The 24,341-nt window shown below is 40.6% G+C and overlaps 1 protein-coding gene across 3 annotated transcripts in view; it reads right to left on the reverse strand.

Annotated features, from left to right (window-relative positions):
• The window catches only part of LOC119739520 (kinesin-like protein KIFC3), a 47,707-nt gene that overhangs the window by 9,529 nt on the left and 13,837 nt on the right, over nucleotides 1–24,341 (reverse strand). For 2 of the 3 annotated variants that reach the window (XR_005272589.1, XM_038214496.1), the window contains exons 5-16: nucleotides 23,252–23,340; nucleotides 21,609–21,801; nucleotides 20,150–20,397; nucleotides 18,045–18,416; nucleotides 9,887–10,087; nucleotides 8,295–8,474; nucleotides 7,316–7,582; nucleotides 6,273–6,566; nucleotides 5,713–5,817; nucleotides 2,292–2,422; nucleotides 1,507–1,627; nucleotides 976–1,105 (exon numbers count right to left, since the gene is read on the reverse strand). Coding sequence is in view for 2 of the 3 variants with exons in the window: in XM_038214496.1 (XP_038070424.1) it covers nucleotides 976–1,105; nucleotides 1,507–1,627; nucleotides 2,292–2,422; nucleotides 5,713–5,817; nucleotides 6,273–6,566; nucleotides 7,316–7,582; nucleotides 8,295–8,474; nucleotides 9,887–10,087; nucleotides 18,045–18,416; nucleotides 20,150–20,397; nucleotides 21,609–21,801; nucleotides 23,252–23,340 (2,331 nt within the window). In the remaining variant the exon portion in view is untranslated. Of the gene's footprint in view, nucleotides 1–975; nucleotides 1,106–1,506; nucleotides 1,628–2,291; nucleotides 2,423–5,712; nucleotides 5,818–6,272; nucleotides 6,567–7,315; nucleotides 7,583–8,294; nucleotides 8,475–9,886; nucleotides 10,088–18,044; nucleotides 18,417–20,149; nucleotides 20,398–21,608; nucleotides 21,802–23,251; nucleotides 23,341–23,734; nucleotides 23,957–24,341 lie in introns of those variants that run through there. The other variant, XM_038214497.1, reaches the window with a different exon arrangement.

Genomic DNA, 24,341 nt, shown 5'->3' on the forward strand with positions numbered 1-24,341 from the left:
GAAACCGGAGACTTTTTTTTTTTGGCCTAACAGACTTTCGTTGAAATAATTGTGGAAATTACTAACTCACTAAACACATAGTTTGTTGTTCAGTATAATTAAGTAAAAAAGATGTTCAATTGACAAATTTAATAATTAACTAATTCACAATGCATGACTGACGTCAACTTTCATTGATTTCTCAAAAATTGAAAACTCTGTTTTGTGAGCAAAAGATCATCTTTTAAACATTATTTTCGAGTTTGGAGTCATTGAATCGGCTCTCTGAGCTTATGTTGGCTACAATTTTTATTCGGGGACAAAAAAGTTGGGGGGGGGGGGGACAAACGATATGATATCCCCCACTTTAAAAAAGTGGGGGGGGGGGGGGGCGCCCATGCATTTGGTCTTACCAAAAACACATCTTTTTGAGCAACAACATTTTGACATCACAAACAGAAATCAGAAAATAACCCCTTTTGTATTTCTTCTTTCCTTGATTGTGTTGCTGTTGTAGTTTGTATGTGCCATTACTGACTACATGACATGACATGACATGACGGCCTACGTGAATTTCCTTTCATTTTAAGTTGGTACTGTCAGCCTAAAATATGCTTATTTAATAATTAGAAGTAAAATTGGAGAGGTTTAAGGTGCAAGTTCTTATTATTTTGATTGCATTATTAAAAATATGCGGCGTTAAAAATTGTGTTTCCGAATGATTATCTAATGATTATCAGTTTGGTTCTGTTCGTTTGGTTCGGCGAATTTTAGTTATTTCGGCTGCAGCACTAAAGGATAGAATGATTTTTAATTTCCATTTTTACAGAAGCAACATTTTATAATGGAGAGAGAGGTTCATCTTCTTAAAGTCTAACTGAAACTATTTGTCTTGTACAAAGCAACTAAAAAAAGTACCTGACACTGTCATTTTATCTCTGTCTAAGATTCCCTGTAAAATTAGGTTTTGATTTCGACCATTTCTGTTTGACTTACCCATGACTCTCTTCCCTGAGGTCTTGTTCGAGCCCACAATTTTGACACAAAGAAGCGCATGAGAGCGAGAACTGTGCTCGTTCATGTCCGTTGTGGCAGTAGCACGGTTGCGTTTACCTCTGCGGAAAACCTAACAAAGACAAAGATGTTGTAACATAAAGCCTGTTGTTCTCTTTGTAATGCTGGCATTACTGAAAACATTTATTTTTCAACAGCTATGTGCTAACAGCAGGTTTATCCAAGATGAAAATTGGCAGCAGTGGGGTTATTTATGGACAGTGTTGAAATCAAGTCTTTACAAAATGATTGTATGATCACAAGTCCATGAGCAGCTATTTAAAGGAAGCAGGACAAAGACATTCCTTTGTCACTGTATATCCGACATAACATGTGATCTGACTTGATTGTAACTCTTACAATAGATCTATTTATATATATAGCTGCTTAGCATCTCAATAATCTTTAATTCAAAGGTATTATGACTTGTTTACAAATTCCGCCCGACATTGGCACCACTGTAGTTAGTATTACCTCATTGACATCGTCTACACAGTCCACTTCCACCTCACACAGACCAGGGACATACAGACCGCTACCGTCTGGGTTCATCTTAATCTCCAGTTTGAACTGTGGATCATCGCCCAGAAGATCCCTGCATGGACAAAAATAATATATTCAATTTTGAATATCTTGATAATTGTTTTGGCTAGACCCAAAGGGCTAGCCGATTGTCCTCTAAATCACTCACTGACCGATTGACCGACTGACCGATTCACTGGGAATTAATAATGTCACAAACTTAGAATTTTTGGGTGGAGTTCGCTGGGTTCCCACGTTATTATATGGAAATGAAATGACATGACGTTTCTGTGACACAATTAGGGTTTTCCTATGCTGTTTTGGCATCTTAGGAGCCTAATTACAAAACACTGGCCAGTAACGACACTGAAAATAAAGGTACCTCCACCTCCCTTCAAAGCCATCTGATCCTCCCACTTTGTCATGTTCAACTTACATGTGACACACCACTTACCATCTTACTTGCATTTCATAGAAACTGCATATGTGCACTAAATTCAAATAGAACTGAGAAGGTGGAGTATTAAGTACCAGTACATTATGGTCCCTACACTGCTAAAGTTGGTGATAAGATCACATATAATTAATTAGTGTTTTGCGTGCAAGTAGGACAATAAGCAAACTACATCCGTCATGGTGATACATGAACTAGAAATGTAGATAATAATGCGTACACAGTAAAAACCGGATACTGCCAATGCATGGCCAAATGCAGCCTCGACTCCAAGTTCTCTCACCTGAGTTGCTCATTATATATTTCCATTACGGAGACGGTAATGGTATAGTCCCATTCCTCTGTCCTCTGCTCTGTTTCTTGGAAGAGGTGCTGTAGCGCTCGCTGGTTGATTCCTGGGTTGCTTGAAGGGCCCTGGAGGTTACAAAAACAAACCAGGATGTGTGTTTAGGGACGCTCCAAAATAATTCAGTGTCACAACACTACATGTACCGTAATTTTCGGAATATAAGCCGCGGCTTATACGTTGATTTTGCCCATGAAAATGTTTACTGCGGCTTATACACAGGGCGGCTTATACGCCGAGCCTTGAAGAATAAAAATGAAATTCACATGTGCATTTAATGTACTGATATAAGAAGAGGTATGTTGCTGAAATGAATGATCAATTAAGAAAGTCATTAACAAACCGAAACCACGTGCCACGTAAAGGTGCCGAGCGGTAAAAGTACGGTGAATGCTGTCTTCGATCGACGCTTGTGACAAGCCGTACGTACGTGATTCTAGTGCTGCTACATGCAGCATGCTTTCCCCCAGCGGACCACACCATATGTGGTAATATAGGGGTGTACTTTCTTGGGAACAATAAGTACAATATTTCTGCTGTTTAAAAAAAGAAAAAAGACGACTAATACTTTTTATGGTGTTCGAAACATTTCTTTATCCGATAATCAGTTGTTCAACGTCACAATATAATTTTTTTTCTTGAAATGTATTCAAGAAACGATGTAAACCTCAAAACAGGGACTAAATCACCCCTTACAAAATTAATGGAATCGTCCATGAAAATGGCAGCATCGTTTTGACTATTTTCGAAGAAAGTTACAATCGAAAACTTGAATTTTTAAAGTTACTACTCGTTAGTCATCACAACAATTTGATAAGTTTTGAGGTAAAAACGGACCTGCTTATTCTTAGGACAAAACAATTCAGCATCTGTTGCCACAAAGCAAGATTTGTACGTAGCGTTCCAGTCAGACAATACACGCGGTGGGGGAAAATCCCGGTGGGATGCATACTCTCTCACGTGCTGCGGGAAAATGTTGTCATTCACCGGCGCGGCGCAGGCTGCCGGGCGATGCACTAACTTTTACGGCCTGGGACCAGACGGGGCAGCCGGCAGCAATTCCCAGTGTTTATTTCTCATCATCAATTTCCACATTTGTTTGTAAGAGTAAATGATTTAATACAACTTTTGTGGCCCTTTTTTTTTATAGCTTCTGTAGTGTAAATGGAACTGGTTCAGAGCATTTTCACTAGAATTTGGAGGCCTTACAAAATTGCGGCTTATACGCCAACTTCAAATCTGAATTTGCAGATTTTTGCGTGCTGCGGCTTATACTCCACGCGGCTTATATTCCGAAAATTACGGTATGTACAATTCCAACAAATAAAGATGGGTATGCATTATGCAATGTATGACATAGCTAATTATCCTTGTTTGTCATTTGTTATAAGTGAATCAACCACTTCATGAAATAGCATGTACCTTTAAAATTAGTTAGCTCTTATCAACCCTGGTGCAAAGGCGGGTCCTTGGCAACCGCCCAAGAAATGCTATAATACATGTATGTGTATTTAATCTAAATAATCTGTGCACCAAGGGTTTACGATGAGCCAATATATCAACTTGTATTTTCTTGTGGGCCAGGTCCTTTCCAATAGTTGTGCATAAATTTCCACTGTCTTACTCTTATCCATAACCCTGGCACACGCAACACAGTGCAAAAATCTATGAGACCTTGCTGCATTGAGCCATCAACACCAGTGCATAAACGGCCAATTCTGAAACAATGGAAGCTAGTTCCTCTGAAGAATACCACAGTTGTATCTTGCTGCAGTTGGTGACCACCGACTCTGAGGCAGTTTGGCCTTGAGATTGTTGACAAGTTGGATCGTGCTTCACTGAGCAGGCTTGTCATTTTGACAAGTGTTGCATGTTGGTGTGCTCAGCACGGTTGTTAGCTACATTACCATAGTGGGTTAGGGTCAAATGTCTTTGATGAGATCGATCATTTTTTAACAGCATCAACAACTTGATTCCCCATTACAAAATCAGGAATCAGGTAGCAAGCCTCAGAATCATTCAGGGGTAACCCAGCACGTCAACACCATGAAAAATAAAGAGTGAATTTCTGTTTATTTTAAGTCACACAAAATGAACAGTGTCCATCTGCAGAAAACTTTCATTTTGTGAATAAAATATGCACTGTTACAACTGGTAATGTAGTAACAAACGGATAACGCATCACCAACTGATAATGTCACAAAAGTGACCGATAATAAACCGATAATGTAACACAAAATTGACCCATAGTGTAGCAAAATGTACTACACTATCAGTCAATTGTTGTTACATTAACTGAAAATGTAACAAAACTTAACTTAAAGTGTAGTAACATTTACTACACTATCAGTCAATTTTGTGTTACATTAAGGGAATAACAGTGTGAGGATCCGGTCTTCACTGCGTGATAATGACCGGGTGTGGGGGTGACCGCTGTTAATGGACCGAGACGAAGTCGAGGTCCATTAACAGCGGTCACCCCGACACCCGGTCATTATCACGCAGTGAAGACCGGATCCTCACACTGTTATTCCCATTAAGAAATACCTTTTTAACGAAATAAACAATTAAAATGCTCCAATTTTGCGACTTTCTTTCGGCGATATTTCCAGATTTTCTGTGTTCATGTTCATGGGCCATATTTTAGCTTAACAGCTATAACGACGTAAACTCAACAGAAACTGCTGCCGTAGCGAAACAAATTACAACAATGTTTTCATATCTTTACCTGATGGAGGAAGCTGAAATCTCGTTTACATATTCCTTGTGTCCGGAATTACAAAGATGCTTGGTTTAGGAAAGGTAAATATGTCGGTGGGTGAAGTGTTCAAAGAAAATAAATCGTAGATCTACGCTTTCGTCGTAAACATCCTCAGTATATACTGCACTGCTGTATGATGTCGTTTCAAAACTTCCTTACGCGCGTGCACGCACGCATCCCTAGCAACTGTGTTGCGTACGCGCGCGTCAGTCTCACGCGATGGGGGTTGAGCGCATGTGCAGTGCTCTATTGTTACAAGCTACCGCAGGACTGTTACTAATTTTGACCAATCATTGGCTTGCATGGGGCTGAACGGGGCTTGATCAATGCTGGTTCAGTGGCCATTTATTCGCTTGATCTTTGAAGCCGGTCCATTATCACCGTTAATGCCCGGCCACGTGATCGAGTCTCGACCAATCAGAAACCATCAACTCTCCAAGGTATTTATTAATATTGGTTAGTATCAGTCAATTGTTATTACATAATCGGTTGGTGATATTTTATCTGCTTGTTGTACTACATGTACATTCTCAGTTGTAAAAATGCACTCTGCACATTTTATAACTAAAGAAGGAATTCAGATTTCACTGTATTTACCTCCATGGTGTAAGTTTTACCCGACCCTGTTTGTCCATAGGCAAAGATGCAGACATTGTAGCCATCAATACTGGAGACCACAAGGGGCTGAACTTCATGGAATACCTGTGGGAAAAAGAAATAAGGACAAGAACCTCAATAGCTGAAAGATCTGAATGAACAAAGACACAGTAATCGACTGCAACCAATTGTGAGGGACATAACAGGCAGAGCATTTATTTGTTCTGTTGAAGGGGGAAAGGTGACAAATACACACGCAGATTTTCCAAAAAGTAAACACGATGTCTTAAAGATCTTAGTGCATACTGGTGCTTAATTCTCACAAAGCAAATCTTGCAGGTACATGTGCATTGTACATGTACCTTGTCAATGATAATCAAATGAAACTGTCACAATTTTGTTCTAATACTGTGCAAAATTACATGTAGTTAAATAGAAAAAAGCCGAGATAGATCTTGAAGATTGCAGGTCTAAATTATATGCACAGACTTGTGAGTAATACATGTTTTCCTAATGATAGTGTAACATTCTAGTTCAAGAATAGTTGGTAGGATCCTTGCCTGCTCCTGCGTCGAATCTGCTGCAAAGACCTTGTCAACCTCAAATGTCGTTGACCGGCCCTTATTTTGCAGGTAGATAAGGGCATCATCATCAACATCTAAGCTGACAGCATTTTTGGAAAGGGCTCCTGCACCGTCCTCCCTTATAATGGGTCTGACCCTGCAGAAAACACGGATAGACCCTTTGAGATCTATGATCTCGTTGTGATACTTCTTTCGCAGGGCCATCTCCTTGTGGTACTTGTGCACTAGCTCTCTGTTGTGCTCTGTGATGTCAGCTAGAGCTTTGCCAATCTGGATGATGAAGGAATAAATGGCAAACATTTAGGCCATTAAGACAGTTGGACTATTACCTTAACCTTACCAAATACAACAAGATGCAAAAGCCCAATGCTGAGACAATGGGAACTAGTCCCATTGAACAATGCCATTGTGTGATCCTGTGCAGGCTAGCAGCCTTGGACTTTTGAGTGTGTTTTGCCTTCGGACAATTGACCTATTGGATCTTGTTTTACTGGGCAGGCATCTCACGTTGACAAGTGTTGCGAGTTGTTGAGTTGGACACTTTTCTAGACAAATATCTGCAGGGTTAGGGTTAAAGTGAGGGTAATGTTTTTGCCTTTTGAATTGGTGACAAAAACATACATTTATACAGAACTGATAGGCCTACATATATTAGTGGATATTCATCTGACATTCTATCATGGTGTTTATTAATTTGAACATTTAATAGGGATGTAATGGAATGCACAAGTACATGCATGTGTAGGTTTGAACAAATATCATAACAATGTGACAGAGCCAAAACAACAGAATTTCAACTTAAAAATGTAGAACTACCAGATCCTGCCCAAGCATATCAATTTAAAAGGACTGTTTTTTTTCCAGAGGGAAAACTGTCTAAGTTCAATTTTCATAAAGTTCTGTTGACCAAAGTAAATTGACTGAAGTGAGGTTTTAATCAGGAACAGCACACGGATGCTTTACTTTAAGTGTGTCCCAGAATTGGAACCGTTTTGTAATTGATGGCATTGTCAACTCACTTCTTCTTTGGCCTGAGCAATAGCAGCCTTGAGCATGGAGGGAAACTGGGCGCAGAGTGACCGCAGCTGTTGGTATTCTTGAGCTACAGTCAGGAGACCAGGACGGATGTTGGCAAACTTGGCTTGGACAGCGGTAAAGCGTTGGGTGAGTGTTCTTGCCATCTCCTCTCCTTGCTTACGAGCATCTGTGACTTCAGCCGCTGAGCGCTCCATGACGGCCTTAAGCTCCTTGTCTAAGATGGCCATCTGGGATTCCTGCTCCTGCAGCTGTGGCCAAATTGCAACAATCAAATAAGGATGGGACTTCACATTAAATTTTGCAAAAATACATCCACCAGTTTTGGTGCTCCAATCACAATGTCATTATTACCCCTGCTCATTAGGCCAATAAAATATTCCAAAGACCATCTAAGCTCCCTGGGAAGCAAAAACGTTGATGCTAAAATCAATCACAGTACCCGTCTTTGCCCTCACAGATACCCATTTACCCCTGGATGGGGAGAAGCAAATAGTGACAAAGTCTCTTATCCAAGGAACAACACACCACAACCGCTAAGCCTCAGGCTGGACTCGAACCCACAACTTGTAGAATTACCCACAGATCATGCATTCGGTGTCCAATGGTACTCCATGGCATTTCAGTTAACCAAAACTTTCCACCACCAGGGCCACCAGGGCCACCAGTTTTCCAGTGCTCCCTTTAATATACATGTAGAACTCTTTTCACACCAGCAGGCAAGATAGTGTCATTAACAGTTCTTGCATGAAGGCAATACAAACATTTAAGAGCACATTTTTTCCCTTTCAAATGCGCAAGTAACATTTAATGCAAAAGTCCTCATCAAGTCATTAAATTCAAAATCCCTAAAAACAAAAGAAACAAATACAAAATCATTTGAAAATTGAATAAGAAAGTTCATTTGAAAATCCAAGGAATGAAAACATCCAGTCATTAAGCAAGTTGCACTCTAAATCTTACCCTCTCCTGGAGTGCCAGCACATGTGTCTTGGAGTGCTTCAGCTGCTTCTCTGTGGCCTCACAAGACTCCTTGAGAGTTGTGACTTGCTGTCTTAGTCTGATGTTAGTTTTTTGGGCAGCAACCACGGCATCTTTGGCCTCCTCTGATTCCACGGTTACTGTCTTGACAACTTCAACCACCTTGGGATAGAAAGATTAATTCCACTAATAAGTTGTTGAAAAGCCAACATTGGTTTTAACCATACACATCCAAAACCATTGAACTTTTCTGGATTCAAACTGTAGAGCTTCTTTTACTTTACACTGGCCTAATGTCCCAAGTCAAACATATAGTTATATTAGTACTGTGTTGGAATATAGGTGGATTACAAATGGTTCTTATTAAATATAAGAAGGGAGTAAGGGTGAAACCTTTCGTTACTGCCCATTACTAATTTAGTATATATATATTTCTTTCCTGAGAACTAAATGTGGAATCTGCAGACCCCACCATTAGGGCCAATGATTTTCCGCGATCGCGGAAAACGGACGGAATTCGCGGAATCTGCTCCTCGAAACGGAAAACGGAATTTGAATCTGAAGAAAATAATTTCTGCAATTTTATTGATAAAAAACATAATTTCGTTAAATTTATTGAGAACAAAACGAATTATTGATGATTGACTGAAGAGACGAGCCATACAACAAATGAGCAGTGTTTATATCACGATTTTGGGGGGACAAAAACGTTCAAGATCAGAGCAATAAATGTTGCGAGATCATTACCGTAGTACGCGTAGTCACGGGAGTGACAGTCCCGACGCATGCCGTAGCTGTCGGTCAGCGCAACGGTGAAAATCATCACACTCACGGCACGCTCTCGCGGGTCTTTTTTGCTCCATCGGCAGGTTTATTTTTCTCTGTTCAATCAATCAACCATTCGTATAACATCTAACTTTGGCTCTATTGAAATGCATGTTGTGCTTAGGTCCAAAATCTACCGTGTGTTCTTATTCCTCCATGCGTAAACTATCCTATTTTGTCGCTAACGTTAGCCCGAAAACAAAATGGCGAACATGAATTTCGCTTCGGCCAGCTGATGTGTGTGACGTCCTGGGATTGGTCTGTACGGCTATTGCATGTTTCTTGCGTGTGTGGCAGTGGCAGTGCAGTATACGACTTGACTGTGGTGAAGTTAAATACTACTGTATGTCTGTACATTGATCAGCCGTTGATAAAATAGAAATCTTTTTGGGGCAGTTTTCCCGCGCTCCAACCAAACGACTATTTCATTATAGTCTTGGAATTATTTACTGTGTACATGGTATATGTTTAAATGCCTTTTTATGTATTGAATAAATGTGAAACGGAATTTTTCAGCCTGAAACGGAATTCAGGATTTTTGAAAACGGAATTTGCACTTTTCTGAACGGAAAATCATTGGCCCTACACCATGCCCACCATAATAAGCTTCATTTGCCCCAAAACCATACAGTGCTGGGGTGGTTTTAAGAGAAATGGGAATACATTTCGCTCTGTAAATTCTAGTTGCATTTCCCTTCATTCTATACACTTAAGGGTTGGGTAGTGGAAATTGGATGGAATTGAAATACCTGTGGATTAGCTTTAAGGTCAGAGAACTCCATCTCCACCGCCTTCAGGCGAGAAGCCTGTTCCTTTATTGCTCGCTCCAGGCGGTGTTGTTGCTTTTTGTGACTGGCCTCAGTCTCTACCATGATCTTAGATTTAGTGGCCACGTCTGCCTCAAGCTCCAAGATCCTGTCTTTAAGACGGCTATTCTCAAGCTCAAATTTCTGCAATGAGAATTCATGGCAATATTTTTCATAATTAATTTTCCAAAGAAAACAATTTTGAGCAGTTCAGAAGCTTGAACATTAAGAAGCTGTGTGAAACAAGTGATTCCCCACCCCACAGAAATGTACTTACCTGTAGAGCATGACTACATATGCATTGTTCCATTAAGGGTGCTAGCCAACTGATAAGAGTTACTTTTTCACGGTACCTTGCGGCCAGCGCCATGACACTTTCTCTTTTCTCAGAGTGCAAGCGTGTGAGTGAAGAGAGTGGGGAGGAAGGGGAAGGGGGGAGCAAGGAAGGGGAGGGGAGGGGAGGGGCGGGAGGCACTCAACCCAGGTAAGTACTCACTAGTAGAATCAAACCACACTTCTGTTGGGGGGGGGGGGGTATCTACTGCACTTGTCTTACCCCTAGAGAATTACTACATACATTTATGCAGAGTAGCACTGTTACAGGAAGGTGGGTTCAAGCATACAACATGAAGGTGTACAACCCGGTAGCAAGCTGCAAGGCAGCATGTGCCCTATGAATCAACAGTGGTAAGTCTGGGGGCTGCATGGTCTGTTTTGTCTTTGGTCTGCAGCATGTCCCGAGGTAGCAGGTTGTGAATGTGCTAGTGGACTTCAGCATGTAGCTTGCATGATGTCCATAAGTGGTACATGATGTACACCATTGCAAAATGCCTGCCAGGAAGCTATGCTGTGGACTTTACAGGCGTGCACTTCGTCAGGGGACTCAGACCAATCTCTAGAATCCGAGCGCATGGCAGACACAGCCCTGCAGGCAATAGTGTTGTGAGGTGCTGGAAGCACATAGTCTGACAGTCGCCCCAGGTGGTTGCCATCCGATGCAAGTACCATTTCAGGGCACAGATGGCATCCACAGTCTACAATGTATCGTCGAAAACGGATGAGACAGATTTGAAGTTGGGTATCAAGATGTCAGACTGATAAATCATCACTTACTTGTCCTCCACAAGAGAGGAGCTATGATCGGGTGAAGACATCTACAGCCTGACTCAAGAGGAATGTAACAGAGTAAGGGTCAAGGTATGGAGTTTGCTCTGCGGCAAGCCATGGCTGCCATCAAAAAGCCGTCGCCAATGAGATGTCCAGGACAGCAGCCTACATGTAACTGAGGGGCTCAGGGGCCCAAGTTACATGTACTTATATAGTATGAAACCTGCCCAAGGAGCCATGACAGAGGTTGGGTGAGTTGGGTATAAAACCCCGCCTTGAGGTATGTGCATGGGCAGTGCAACCACAAACTGAAGAACTGTCCAGCCGTAAATGGCTAATTTACGGGAGATTTTCCTGGACACTCAGGAGAGTTGAGAGAGAAATGTAGGCAAACAGTTGGTCTACAGTAAGGAGTTTGCCATGCCTGAGACTTTGAAAAACAGGAGTGGTAGCAGAGGCTAAAGGTTGAACTCCTTTGGGAAGTACCATGTTAGGAGCCAGAGGCAGAGGGAATGGGCCCTGCCCTGCCAGTTGATGTACATTAAGAGACCACCATCATTTTGTTTGAACAATTTTTTTTTTTGGGGGGGGGGGGGGGGAGAGAGATGGGGTAAGGTTTGGGGGGGGGGGGTGATAGTGGTGTGTCTACATGTATAACCATTCTTGTTCCTCATTTGTGGGGACTACACATGAGTTCTCCCATTGTAATATGGGGACCGAAGACGCTGTGGGGGCTGCAAAAAGTCCCCACAACTAGGTCCTAATTACCCTAACAATGGAAAAAGCCTAGTGAAGGTAAAAGGCCCTACCCTGCCGGTTAATGAACATTAAGAGACCACCCTCATTTTGTTTGAACAATGTAGGCGGGGGTGGGGGGATGGGGTAAGGTTTGGGGGGAGGGTGGAGGAGGGGGCGGGATATACAGTACCGCTCAGCGTTAATAATTCCTGATAAACGGTAAACACGTTCTTCGTCAAAGGGTTTCAGCCCTGCCCACTACGGAAGGCAGTTTATCGGGATTAAAAAACCACAAGCGATCCTGCGGTCAAGTGGCAAGTCGATATCGTTATATTGCTGCAGTACACGTTGTTTTGTTTACCAGTCAACCACAGGCAGATCTCGTGGTGGTAGTTTGTTTCTTATGAGGACGGTGAACGCTTCCTATCTGTGCTTAATCCTTAGCAAACACTGCGAGATAATAACATTGTTACCTAGAGTAATTCTACACTTACTCACACCAGCATACCAACAGGCCGCTACACTACAGTACGAGTATGATGAGTGAATACCTTTTCAGAACATTTCACGAAAACGTTCTACAGTATAGTACGTACGTAGAGCGGTCTAAAAAAGGCCTATCATGCGGGGGGGGGGGGGGGGGGGAATCAGGCTTCTTTCTTGGAGAGGCCGCCTGGGTATTTTTTTTTTTGGAATACGATGTTAGAAAATGATGTTAGAAAAAAACCTGTTTTCCTGAGGCGAAATACAAAGTAAGAAGAACTAAATCTTCTGCTAGTGTTGTCAAATCTAGTGTCACTTCAAAAATGTCACTTCAAGAAAGACATTTTCCAGGCCTGAGGAAGATCGTTTATTTGTATTTTGTAACGTTCAAGCTCAGATTTTCTTAAAAAAATTATTAAACGAAATAGAAGCCGCATCTTAGGCCAAAAGAAAGTTCTGCTTCCGGTTTCCCTACCTACCCTATTTTTTATGGGAAAAATGAGAACAAAACACCCAATACCATCAATGTCTACCTTTTACCCTTGATTACACGCAGACGTCTCCATAATGATCGTACCAAAAAAAATGCCAAAAAAATAAAAAATAAATTCAACTTCAATTCAATTCCCTACCTACCGAACCTACCCTATTGTTGAATGCCATGTGATCGGAAGCAGAACTTTGTTTGTTTGTTGCCTTCACAAATGTCCCCAAAGCATCAGCATTCGAGAAAATATAGTCACACCCTCTCCCATGCAAGATTTTCTGGCTATGCAACCGGCAGTCTGGGACATCACAGGGGAGCCGCCCTAGCAACAGTATCTCTAGGCAACCAGGTTGGAATGTGACAGTGGGCATGCTGCACCTGCGGCTCAGTCTAGCAAGGAATTCCAGCCATTGGCCATCAATATCCGTTTGAGTGTGGAAGGCGCGTCATATTCATGAAAGCATAAATGGTCCGTGAAGAAAGCAACCAATGACGTATTTATTTGCCGGAACCGGCTCATTTAATTGGCTGAGACTGTTCATCAGACACCGTCCTCAAAGTTCGGCGGCGCCTGTAAATGATGCCAAACAGATCCTTTGTAACGAACAACGAATATGTATTGTATCAATTTGAACAATGCAGCCATCAATCATTCTGCTGGGAAGGGTTTTTTTGTTAGATTTTATCTGGGCATTTTTTTCAAAGGCCATGAAAACTTTAAACAAAAAATGAGGGAAACTGAAATTTCACCCAGGCCGGTTTTGTGAATATGCACATGAAAAAATAACGAGTCGGGTAGGGATATTCCAAGTCCCGAAATAATTCATTAAATGGAGAGAGACCTCCATGTCTTTTTTGATATTATTCTTCGCTTAAAAAAACCATAACATTGCCTACATTATTTTGTGTAGATGTTACTCCAGAATATATTTTTCACGCTCAGTATTAATAAAAGTCCAAGGGCTGTTGATAATCTTGATCTTATTCCTTTAAAAATAATAAAAACTAAGCATAATTCATATAAAAATTTTCCCCAGGAATTCACAGGAGATTGAACTGACAGTTCAGAATTTTTTTAAGAGAACCAGACAAATTGTATTAAATTAACTCCTTAAATGTATTCGGCATCTCTTTCTCTGAGGCCGGGTAAATAAATGGGCATGGCCTATTATTTTGTGGTTTTTTTTATTTGACGAAATAGAAGCCGCATCTTAGGCCCAAAACATAGTTCTGCTTCCGGTTTCACGACTTACCTTATTTTGACAGCCGTATACCTATCTTATTTTTTATGGGAAAAATGAAGGAAAAAACACCTTAGAACCATCAATTCCTACCTTTTACCCTTGATTACACGCAGACGCCTCATAATATGATCGTACCCCCCCCAAAATGGCAAAAATTTCAGTTCCCTACCTACCAACCCTATTTTCGAATGGCATATAAATCGAAAGCAGAACTTTTTTTGTTTGTTGCCTTCACAAATTTCCCCAAAGCGTCAGCATTCAAGAAAATATAGTCACACCCTCTCTCTCCCATGCAAGATTTTCTGGCTACGCAACCGGCAGTCTGGGACATCACAGGGGAGCCGCCCTAGCAACAGTATCTCTAGGCAACCAGGTTGGAATGTGACAGTGGGCATGCTGCACCTGCGGCTCAGCCTAGCAAGGAATTCCAGCCATTGGCCATCAATATCCATTTGAGTGTGGAAGGCGCGTCATATTCATGAAAGCATAAATGGTCCGTGAAGAAAGCAACCAATGGCGTATTTATTTACCGGAACCGGCTATTTAATTGGCTGAGACTGTTCATCAGACATCGTCCTCAAAGTTCGGCGGCGCCTTTAGCTGATACCAAACAGATCCTTTGTATATAACGAGCAACAGATGTATTGTATCAATTTGAACAATGCGGCCATCAATCATTCTGCTGGGAAGGTTTTTTTTTTAAAGATTTTATTTGGGCATTATTTTCAAAGACCATGAAAACTTTAAACAGAAAATGAGGTAAACTGAAATTTCACCCAGGCCCCTTCTGTGAATATGCACATGAAAAAATAACGAGTTGGGTAGGGATATTCCAAGTCCCAAAATAATTCATTAAATGCAGGGCCCTCCATGTCGTTTTTTTCGGGGTATGACTCTATTCTTCATTTAAACCCCCCCCCCCCAAAAAATCCCACTGTGCTTACATTATTCCATGTAGGCTAGATGTTACTCTAGAATGTATTTTGACGTTCAGTATAAAAGTCCAAGGGCTGTTGATAATCTTGATCTTATTCCTTTAAAAATAACCAAAACTAAGCATAATTCGTATTAAATTTTCCCAAAGGAGTTTACAGAAGATTTAACTGAGATTTCATAATTTAATGGGCTAGGACGTTGGAAATCGTTTTATTTTAAAATCAAGAGAATCAGACAAATGGTATTAAATTAACCACTTGAATGTATTTGGCGTCTCTCTCTAACATAAAAGGGCATGGCCTTTTATTGTGTAAATATACTTTGACGTTCAGTACAAAAGTCCAAGGGCTGCTGATAATCTTGATGTTATTCCTGAAAATAACCAAATCTAAGCATCATAATTCGTATTAAATTTTCCACAGGAATCCACAGGAGATTTAACAAAGAGTTCGGAATTTAATGGGCTAGGACTTTTGAGTTATGTTTGAAATCGCATTTTTATTGTAACAATCAAGAGATTTAGAACCAGACAAATTATATTAAATTAACCCCTTGAATGTATTCGGTGTCTCTCTCTCTCTCTCGCTGTCTCCGAGGCTAGGAAAATAAGGCAAAAAAGTGCGATAACCAGTCTGTGCATACATGTAGAGTGCTAGCATGGAAGGCCTACGCGGTGCACTGTTTACTGGTCAGTCGGATTCGACATCGTAAAAATGCCAAGAAAACACCGATGGAGAAGGAACATTTTTGGAATTTTATTCACAGAAATTGGTCTCTCTTGTCTGTGTACATGTATTTTCCGTGTTCAAGAGTTCATTTTGAGATGGCACTACCGGGGGTACTCGTATTTGGAGTGATACGATGCAGCGTGTTTCCCCAAAATTGTCCACAGTAAAAATTAAAACGAGGTCTGTCGCCCGCTGGCCACACATGCATTCACGCATGAATTACGGAGTTTTGGCCAGTTTCCTGTCTTGACTAGCGTTCACTTTTTGTGGCAATTTTTTGTATAGCTTTCGTAGTGCAATGGAAAAAGTTCAGTCTAAAACATTGCATATAATTGAATACCCCATTCAAACCGCATTAAAAAAAAATTGGCAAAAAAAATATAATTTCCGACCGACCGACCCAATTTTGGAAAAGCATGTAATCAGAAGCAGAAGTATTTTTTTGCCTAAATGGGAATGACGATTTTCTTCATTTATTAAAAAAGAACATTACAAGAACAGCGCATGGCCTATTATTTTGTTTTAATATTACTCTAGAATGTACTTTAGAATATATTTGATTGTTCGATTAAAAGACCTAGGGCTGTTGGTAATCTTGACCCTTATTCCTTTAAAAATAAGAAAAAATTTAGAACAATTCATATTAAATAAAACCACGAATTCGCAGGATTTAACGAGGAGTTCAGAATTTAATGGGTTAGGATGTAGGGAATTGTTTTGTTTCAAAAATCGAGAGGACCAGACAAATTGTATTAAATTAACCCCTTAAATCACATTCGGCGTCTCTCTCTGACTCAGCAGCGGGGTATGACAATTTGTTTATTAAAAAATAACAACGCACTGCCTATTATTTTGTATAAATGTTACTCTAGAATATATATATTTAAAATATTCTTTGACGTTTAGTTGATGGTCCAACCTTGATATTATTTGTTAAGAAAACTAAGCATAGTTCTTATTAAATTTTTCCCAGGAATCCACAGGATATTTAACAGAGAGTTCGTGTAGGTCTTTGTCGTTGTTTTACTTAAAAAAAACGACCAAGCACATTTTTATACGTGTCCCCCAATTACAGCTGGGGAATAAAATAGTGTCCTATATATTCTTGTCTGGAAAGCCATTTCGAGACAATGATTGACAGGCGAACTTCAAAACTTATACATTGTATATCTTTGTTGATAAGCGGCCTTGGAGGTACTTGCACCATACATCGGCCATGCCTGCATGCATATCGCATGCATTCTTGAAGCTGGAAAGATTGTGGTCAAAAGTTGATACACGATAACAGATAATTGACCCCAGGATTTTATGACTGCACTTATCTAACCACAAGTCCATGTACTGGAACAATAAAACGATGTGTAGGCTGCTGCAGGGGGAACGTTGTTTATGGATTCAATGAACGAAGACAGGAAGTTTACGACCTTAGCCTGACCGCAGACTGTTTACCAATTGGATAAGAATATACTGTTATGCGTCCTATCGTAACAACGCAACGAGAATAGTGGGGGGGGGGGATTATAGGTAACCATTGGTTACCGTTAACCGGTGGTAGGTTAAGAGTGATCGGTACTGTAGGGATATACCCCACAAGACTGCCATTGTTTCATTACAGTGAATATCTGCCATGAACAAGGCATTTGACAAAAGCCTATCACCCCTCCTCCACCCAGCAGTGAGGTGTTTGTCAAGGGTCCTGATCATTAACATCTACTCAGGGTACAGGCAGGCATGTGATCTCAGTACCAGGCAGCAGACCGGATGTGACCAAGTGTAATAGAGGGCCATGAATGGGGCTGGAGTGAACACATACATTAACAGCATATTGGAGTCAAGTTTGACAGGCTTGCAAATAATAAGCCAGTGAATAGTAGCCCATCGAGCCCATTAGGGAAAGATGAGTCAGCAGAAGAAAGTAAATGGCTAACATCTGCCTTGTTCACTAAGAAAGACGATGTCTCGTTGGCAAAAGTGCTAGACATCTTGTCAAACCTTCTTTATTTCTTCCCTTTTTTTTGGATCAAAAAGTGACCAGTTTTTCTACTTTGGACAAAAAATAACATCGGATGCAGCACAAAAACCTCACATCAATCTGTTCCAAAGACACTTGAAGGAAACTGGAAGGGAGATAGAAAGAGAAGCTCTAAAAACGGAAATGTCATGGCAGGTGGGCTGCAAGGTACTGTGAGAAAATCCATCTAGCGAATGTCCAACGCCCTCAAGGGAATAATGCATGTCATAATGCTCTACTGGTAAGATGAGTGCAGTAGAAACATGTATCACTCGGAAGCTGGTGTTTTAACAAGATTCATTTATAAAAAAAATCTTAAATTTCCAATTTTTGCCTCGACTCTTAATTGAGAGAGAGGGTTACAAACCTTGATGATGGCAACGTCCTTCTGGGACATCTCTGCTCGTTCCTTTGCCGTCTTTTCCTGCAATTCCTTGGCAATTCTCAGCTCATCCTCATACCGCCGCAGTTCCTCCCTCAGCATTTCTATCTCTCTCTCGTCTCGCATAACCTGTTCTTGAGTTGTCTTCTCATGGGCCATCTTGGCTCTCTCAAGTTCCTCTCGGTACCACTTGACCTCCTCCTGGAGAGACCTGATCTCCTCCTGGTCTTGCATGGCTTGCTCTTGAGCTGCTTCCTGCTGCATTGCTTTAGCTCTCTCAAGTTCATCTTCATATTTGTGTAGTTCAGCCTTCAGAAGTTCAATTTCCTTTTCGTTGTCTGTGCCAGATGGTATTGCCTGCAATTAAGAAAGCAGCAGATGGCAAAATATCACAGCATCCTTGATTTGAGTTGAATTGTATTTAACACTTTGCAAATTTCCAGCGCGAATACTTGCTGTGACATTACAGATATGTGTTCACGTTTGTTTTCAATTTGAGTAGAATATGAACCAACCTCATCAATGGTTAAAGCCACTGATATATGCAATCATGAAGTAAAGACTTCACAATTTGGAAAGGTTTCCTGTGCATAATACAGGCTGCTAAGTGGATCACCCATTAAGCAAGCCAAGTCACATTGCACACTGGTTTATAGATATCAGAAAAGCCATAGGCAATATGACAAATTCTGAATAGTACTGGTATAAACCTTACATAAGAAGAACATGTGTGAATATGGTTGTATAGAGTGCTGCAACTGATCCTCAAATGTTGGTTCCGTTCGTTCGGTTCGGCTTCGGAAGTGCATACATAATGTACATGTATGTGTACATGTCCATGGTACAATGTATTGGGCTACAATGAAAAACACATAGGCTGTTCCCCTGTTCAAACAAAAACATGTGCACCGCGCACGTCTGACAGGAATAGGCACCGCAATTTCCACATGCTATACAACACAAGTTGAAGGATGAGTTGACTATGATAAAAATTTTCCCACACGTGCTGACGGTTTTCCCAACGAGTTCCGTCCCGTCCGTAACACGTCCTTTTACTGTGCCAAACTTATGAAATCATGATTATTTTAGCAACAAGCTGACAAGTAGCTACCGTAAAAAAAAATAACTTTTTGATTCGCGACTGTCATGAATATTCATTCTGTGGATGGATCCATTAATTTTGTAAAGGGGTGTTTCACCCTCTTTTTCATATACGTTCTTTACGAAAAAAAATATATTGCGAAAATTAAGAACTTATTCTGAACATGGGAAAGGTTTCAGACTCCATAAAAAGTATTTTTTTGTAATGTTGACATGGTGAAAAAAAACTGAAAATGCTGGTAAATTTTGCCGAGGAAAGCACACCCTTCACCGCAATTGGTTTGGTCCATGAACATGGAACATGGCGCAGCAGGGCCAGATACTGACCACGCTGGATGAATTACATGCAAAGAGCACACTTTTCATTGAGAAAATCGCAAGGTACGTACAATTTTTTCAAAGCGTATCGGCCCGATATCTTATTGTATGCCTTGCTAAAACACGGCAAATAATGAAGATGAATGCGGTGACTTGTCAACATGGTAAATTCAATCATCCGTGCGCTTTAATTTTGTCCTTTCATTGCAAGCATTAGCATTCCTAGCGCTAGCAACAAATACTTGCCGAACTCTTCCGAACTGACATTTTGGTTCGGTTCGGTTCAGGTTCGGTTTGGAAGGCCAAGTTCGGCTATTTTCAGGTCGGTTCGGCAGTTCGGCTGCACAGTGCTTTTGCCTTTGGGCATAGCACTTTTCCATTTCTTTCCAGTTGTGATATCTTGTATGTCGTTATGTAACACATGGGGAAATTACCAACCAAAACTTTTGAACACTGCTAATGCAGCTGTGTTATGATCGTTCTTGTAATGAAAACTTTCTAGAAAAAGAGCAAAAAAATATTGAGGGGGTTATTTCTTCAAATCACAGAAGTTATACTTGTTAGTATTCACTTGGTATCTATGGATAATATAGAGATTAGGTTTCTTTGGTAATACATATATCTTTTGCCTTCTTTTTTTTATCAATTGGATCACGGGTTTCTATACTTACGTCTCCATTGCGTAGTGTCTGTATCATCCCCTGTGCATTGTTCAGTTCAGATCTGAGCTGGGCCATGTCTTCTTGAATGCCTTGCTTCTCGTTGTCATGGTCCTGCTCCATGGCAACCAGCTGGTGCTCGGCAGCCAGTTGTTTCTCCCGGATACCAGCCATCTCTGTCTGCAGTCGGTCAAGGGAGCTGGCTAGCTTCTGCACGTGCTCAGAGAGGCTAGGTGCACTGGGGGTGGGACTGTTGTTACCTGCAAGTAGAAATGAAAGACATTATGTAGATGAAAAAAAAAGAATAATAATAATAGTGGATATTTATAAAGCTCACATATCCACCAGGTACTGGTGCTCACAGTGCTACATCATTATTACCCCTGCTCAATGGGCCCATGAAACATTCCAAATACCATCTCAGTTCCCTGGGGAGTATACAGCTCGATGGAGCCTGTTAGGCACAAGGCAGCTAATTCAATCACAATAACCATCTCTGCCCTCACAGGTACCCATTTACTCCTGGGTGGAGAGAAGCAATGAGTGACAAAGTGCCTTGCCCAAGGGCACACGCACCATGACCCCACCAGGACTCGAACCCACAACCTGCAGCTTTACCCACAGACCACGAATCAGTGCCCTTAACCACGAGGCCAAAGCACTCCACTCCACATAGCTGTACATGTACAACTATATGTAGCAGTAGCTACAAACTCTTGATATTCTAAAGTATGTTGTTTTAACACTGGAAGCAGAAGGTGTTTAAATAAAGGTTATGATAAGAGCCAGTTATCATGGTTATGAGAGTGTTCTGATGCGTTTTTCTTAAATGTTAATTGTTTTCGTTGTGCTGAAATATCACTAGACCTGAAAAGTGCTCCATACAGAACTTCTTAAAAAAAAAAAAATGTAGGGGACAACATTTTAAAACTGTATTTGTGTTTTAAAGTCCACAACTGGAAAAATGCATGAGTGATTTGAATGATTCCTTTACTAAAAGATTGCTTATTAATTGGGCTTTCAATCCCTAAATCTGGAAAGTGCTACATGCAGAACCTCTTTTAAAAAAATAGGGGGTGCCATTTGGGTATCCTTTTTTACTCATCCCGTATAGTTTTATTGTTCTGGAACCTGCAAATGTCAAGTTTGTAAAATCAAATGTCACATTCTTCACATCACTCAAATACTGTAGAGCACACTATCTTCGTTTAGCAAGTGTGTCGTCATTTGTGTTCTAATTTGGCAATTCCATGCAAAGAACAAATTAGCCGGATGAGCAGGGATAATAATGATCAGCATTTTGTCCACTATCATGGTAAACAATGTACATGTACATGTACATGTATAAATTGGACATTTTGACAATTTAACAGTATGAATTTGATACATGCAAATACTTTTCAGAGTTCACCTACATTAACATATAGGTAAAAAGAGGGAATCGACCCTCGACCCTTGACCTGTCTCTGACCTTTGAGTTCACTCTCCAGGTCATATATCCTGCCTTCCTGCTCCTCAATGATGTCTTGGAGGTTGCGGATGAGTTGTCGCTTCTCGTCTAGATGGGACTCGTGGGTTTTCCTCATGATCTTGATCTGCTGCCACTTGCTAGCATGTTCCTTCTCACATCGCGACCGGTATTTCTTGTCACTGTCACGGAATTTCTGGAAGGAAAAGAGAGGTGCAGAGAGTTTCTTGAAACTACCATACATGAGCTTGAACCATTTGGCTTCAGGACTTTTTAAACTAGTTTGTAACTGATGAACTCCTTAAAAAAGTTAATAATCTCAACAAAAAAAAATTATCTGGAATAATACCCGTCATACATACATGTATTGGAGAAAATGAAGCCTACACTGCAGTCCTTCATTTAAAGAAAATCCAGGAGAGCTATAAATCGCTCTCCTCAAATCTTTGAGGAGAGCAAATCGCTCTCCTTAAAATCCATGGATTAACGACGGATTAACATTGTTTTTGTTTGGTTTTGAATATCAGGATTTATTCAAGGGGCTGCATTATTATTTGTTTTTGCATAATAATATGCTCAAGTGGTGTTACTTCTTTCATTTTGTAACTGTAAAAAGTAAGACAAGGTAAAATTTATTTTTAAAAAAATAACTAAATGAAGATCAATAAAAGGTTTGACTACTGCTTACGCTTTCATTTTTTAATACAGTTGTCAGTTGGTTCATCACTAAATTGTACTTGGAAAATGGAGTTAATAAACGGCACATAAAGCAACTGAATACTTGTATTCAGATTCGTTGAAATTATATGAAAATGTTCAGCCTGCCAAACCGAACCGAACCGAACTTCGGAGAAAAAAAAATCTAACCGCAACCGAACCGAACCGAACCGAACTTTGAGGATCAGTTGCAGTACTAACTCATACTCGTACTCAAAATGTGTTCGACTACAATACTGCTATGAATAACGTGCGTAATTACCCTGTCATTCAGTTACAAAGAGAGAATAGGGAGGGACATGAGTGTACCACATGTCTGGCATGATGCTAGCAGCTCCATACAGGTTTGAGAAATTATTAGTGCTGGCACAATATCATTAAAAAGGCCATTTCCAAAGATGCGTTAAGTGACACATTTTTGAAAATTTTCCTTAGTAGTTGGTATTTAATTTGGTGAATCTGTGAATGGGTGCACGCAATCTTGGACACGATGCACACATACGTGCCCGTGGTTGCTATCATTTCGTCAGGTCAGTTTGTGACAACGCGTACCTGCAATCGGCTTTATAATGAGAATGTCTCCTGGATGCTGATTTCAACTTTTGAATTGAAATCAAGATCCTATAATATTTTCTTCTCAAAACATCCAGTATTCACAGAGCTAAAAATTCATCAGGTTAGTTATCAAGCACCCATCTTTAGATTTTGACCAGTTTTATTGCTTCAAATGAAAAAATAAATGCACAAATGACAAATGATCAACCCTACCTTTAACGCACGGTCTATTGTGCATAATTTGCATCATATGTGCAGGAACCAGCAGGCGCAGACAATGTGTCCATTTCACAAATCTCTCATGAGTGGTAATGAAGCGCCCTCTACAGTCCACGCATGGAGACCATATACCCTACATGTAGGCATGATCTCACCTTGACTTGCAGAATCAGCTCTTCTCTCTGCTTGTCTTTTTCATCCAGCTCTTTCTGCAAGGCTTCAACAACATCCCTTGAAACTCGACCTTAGTAAGACAAATCTTACATTTAATTATTTTTATAAACATTTAGAACACATATACACAGAACAGATACGTTTACACTGATGGGCACTGTGCCGACAACGCTGTGCACATGATGTACATGTTCATCATGTGCATGTACATGTACATGATGTGCATGTACATGTACATGATGTGCATGTACAGTGTACATGTCCAGACTTGCATTTCTTATTTACACCAAATCAAGTACACGCTCAGGCTAAAAAATGCATGTTTGCACATTTACCCTTCAATGTACATGTGCAGATCTGACCAAGCAATAACACAAAACCACAAGAATTAAAAAATAATTACATCCACAAGACTACTTGTAATACAGACCCAGACACAGCTCTTGCAAATATAATGAACTTACATCATGTACATACACTCTGGAAACAAGACAAGGATGAAAAATATGAAAGATGCTGCTCTGATCTGCAATACTCAAGATGATGTGAAGACTATATGTCCATGCGATATGACCTTACTACCAGCTCAGACATTGCTCTTACTGTACGTACACAATGAAGTCTTACATCTGCGCAGTCTCCATCAGAGAGATTACATTTCACCCAGCACACTGCTGGAGTGCAATGTGTACATATTGCTGCTCATCCATACAGCAAAAGCAAAGCAATTACCTACGGTGCATGACCGTTATGATGAGTAAGTGCAGCCTGTTTATGATGATGGAAAGCTTTCATAAAAAAATGGAACCGTCCTAATCAATATGTAATTTACAAAAATTGAGACTTGCACGAGGTTTAATTGACATTAGAGATGTCGCAAGTCACCTGGGGTGTTCAGCTCCCCTCCCCAGGGTTCCAAATACAGTGAGTCATGGCCCTATAGGATAGCAGATACTATACATACATGTCTGATATTGGAATAATTTGCCTGAAAATGTCTGATTTGGTTGAGTGAACACTGTCAGACCATTTGACCATGCATGACTTACATGTACATGTACAAACATTCGT

Source organism: Patiria miniata, unplaced genomic scaffold, assembly GCF_015706575.1.
Source record: "Patiria miniata isolate m_02_andy unplaced genomic scaffold, ASM1570657v1 HiC_scaffold_30, whole genome shotgun sequence".
NCBI classification, from domain to species: domain Eukaryota; kingdom Metazoa; phylum Echinodermata; class Asteroidea; order Valvatida; family Asterinidae; genus Patiria; species Patiria miniata.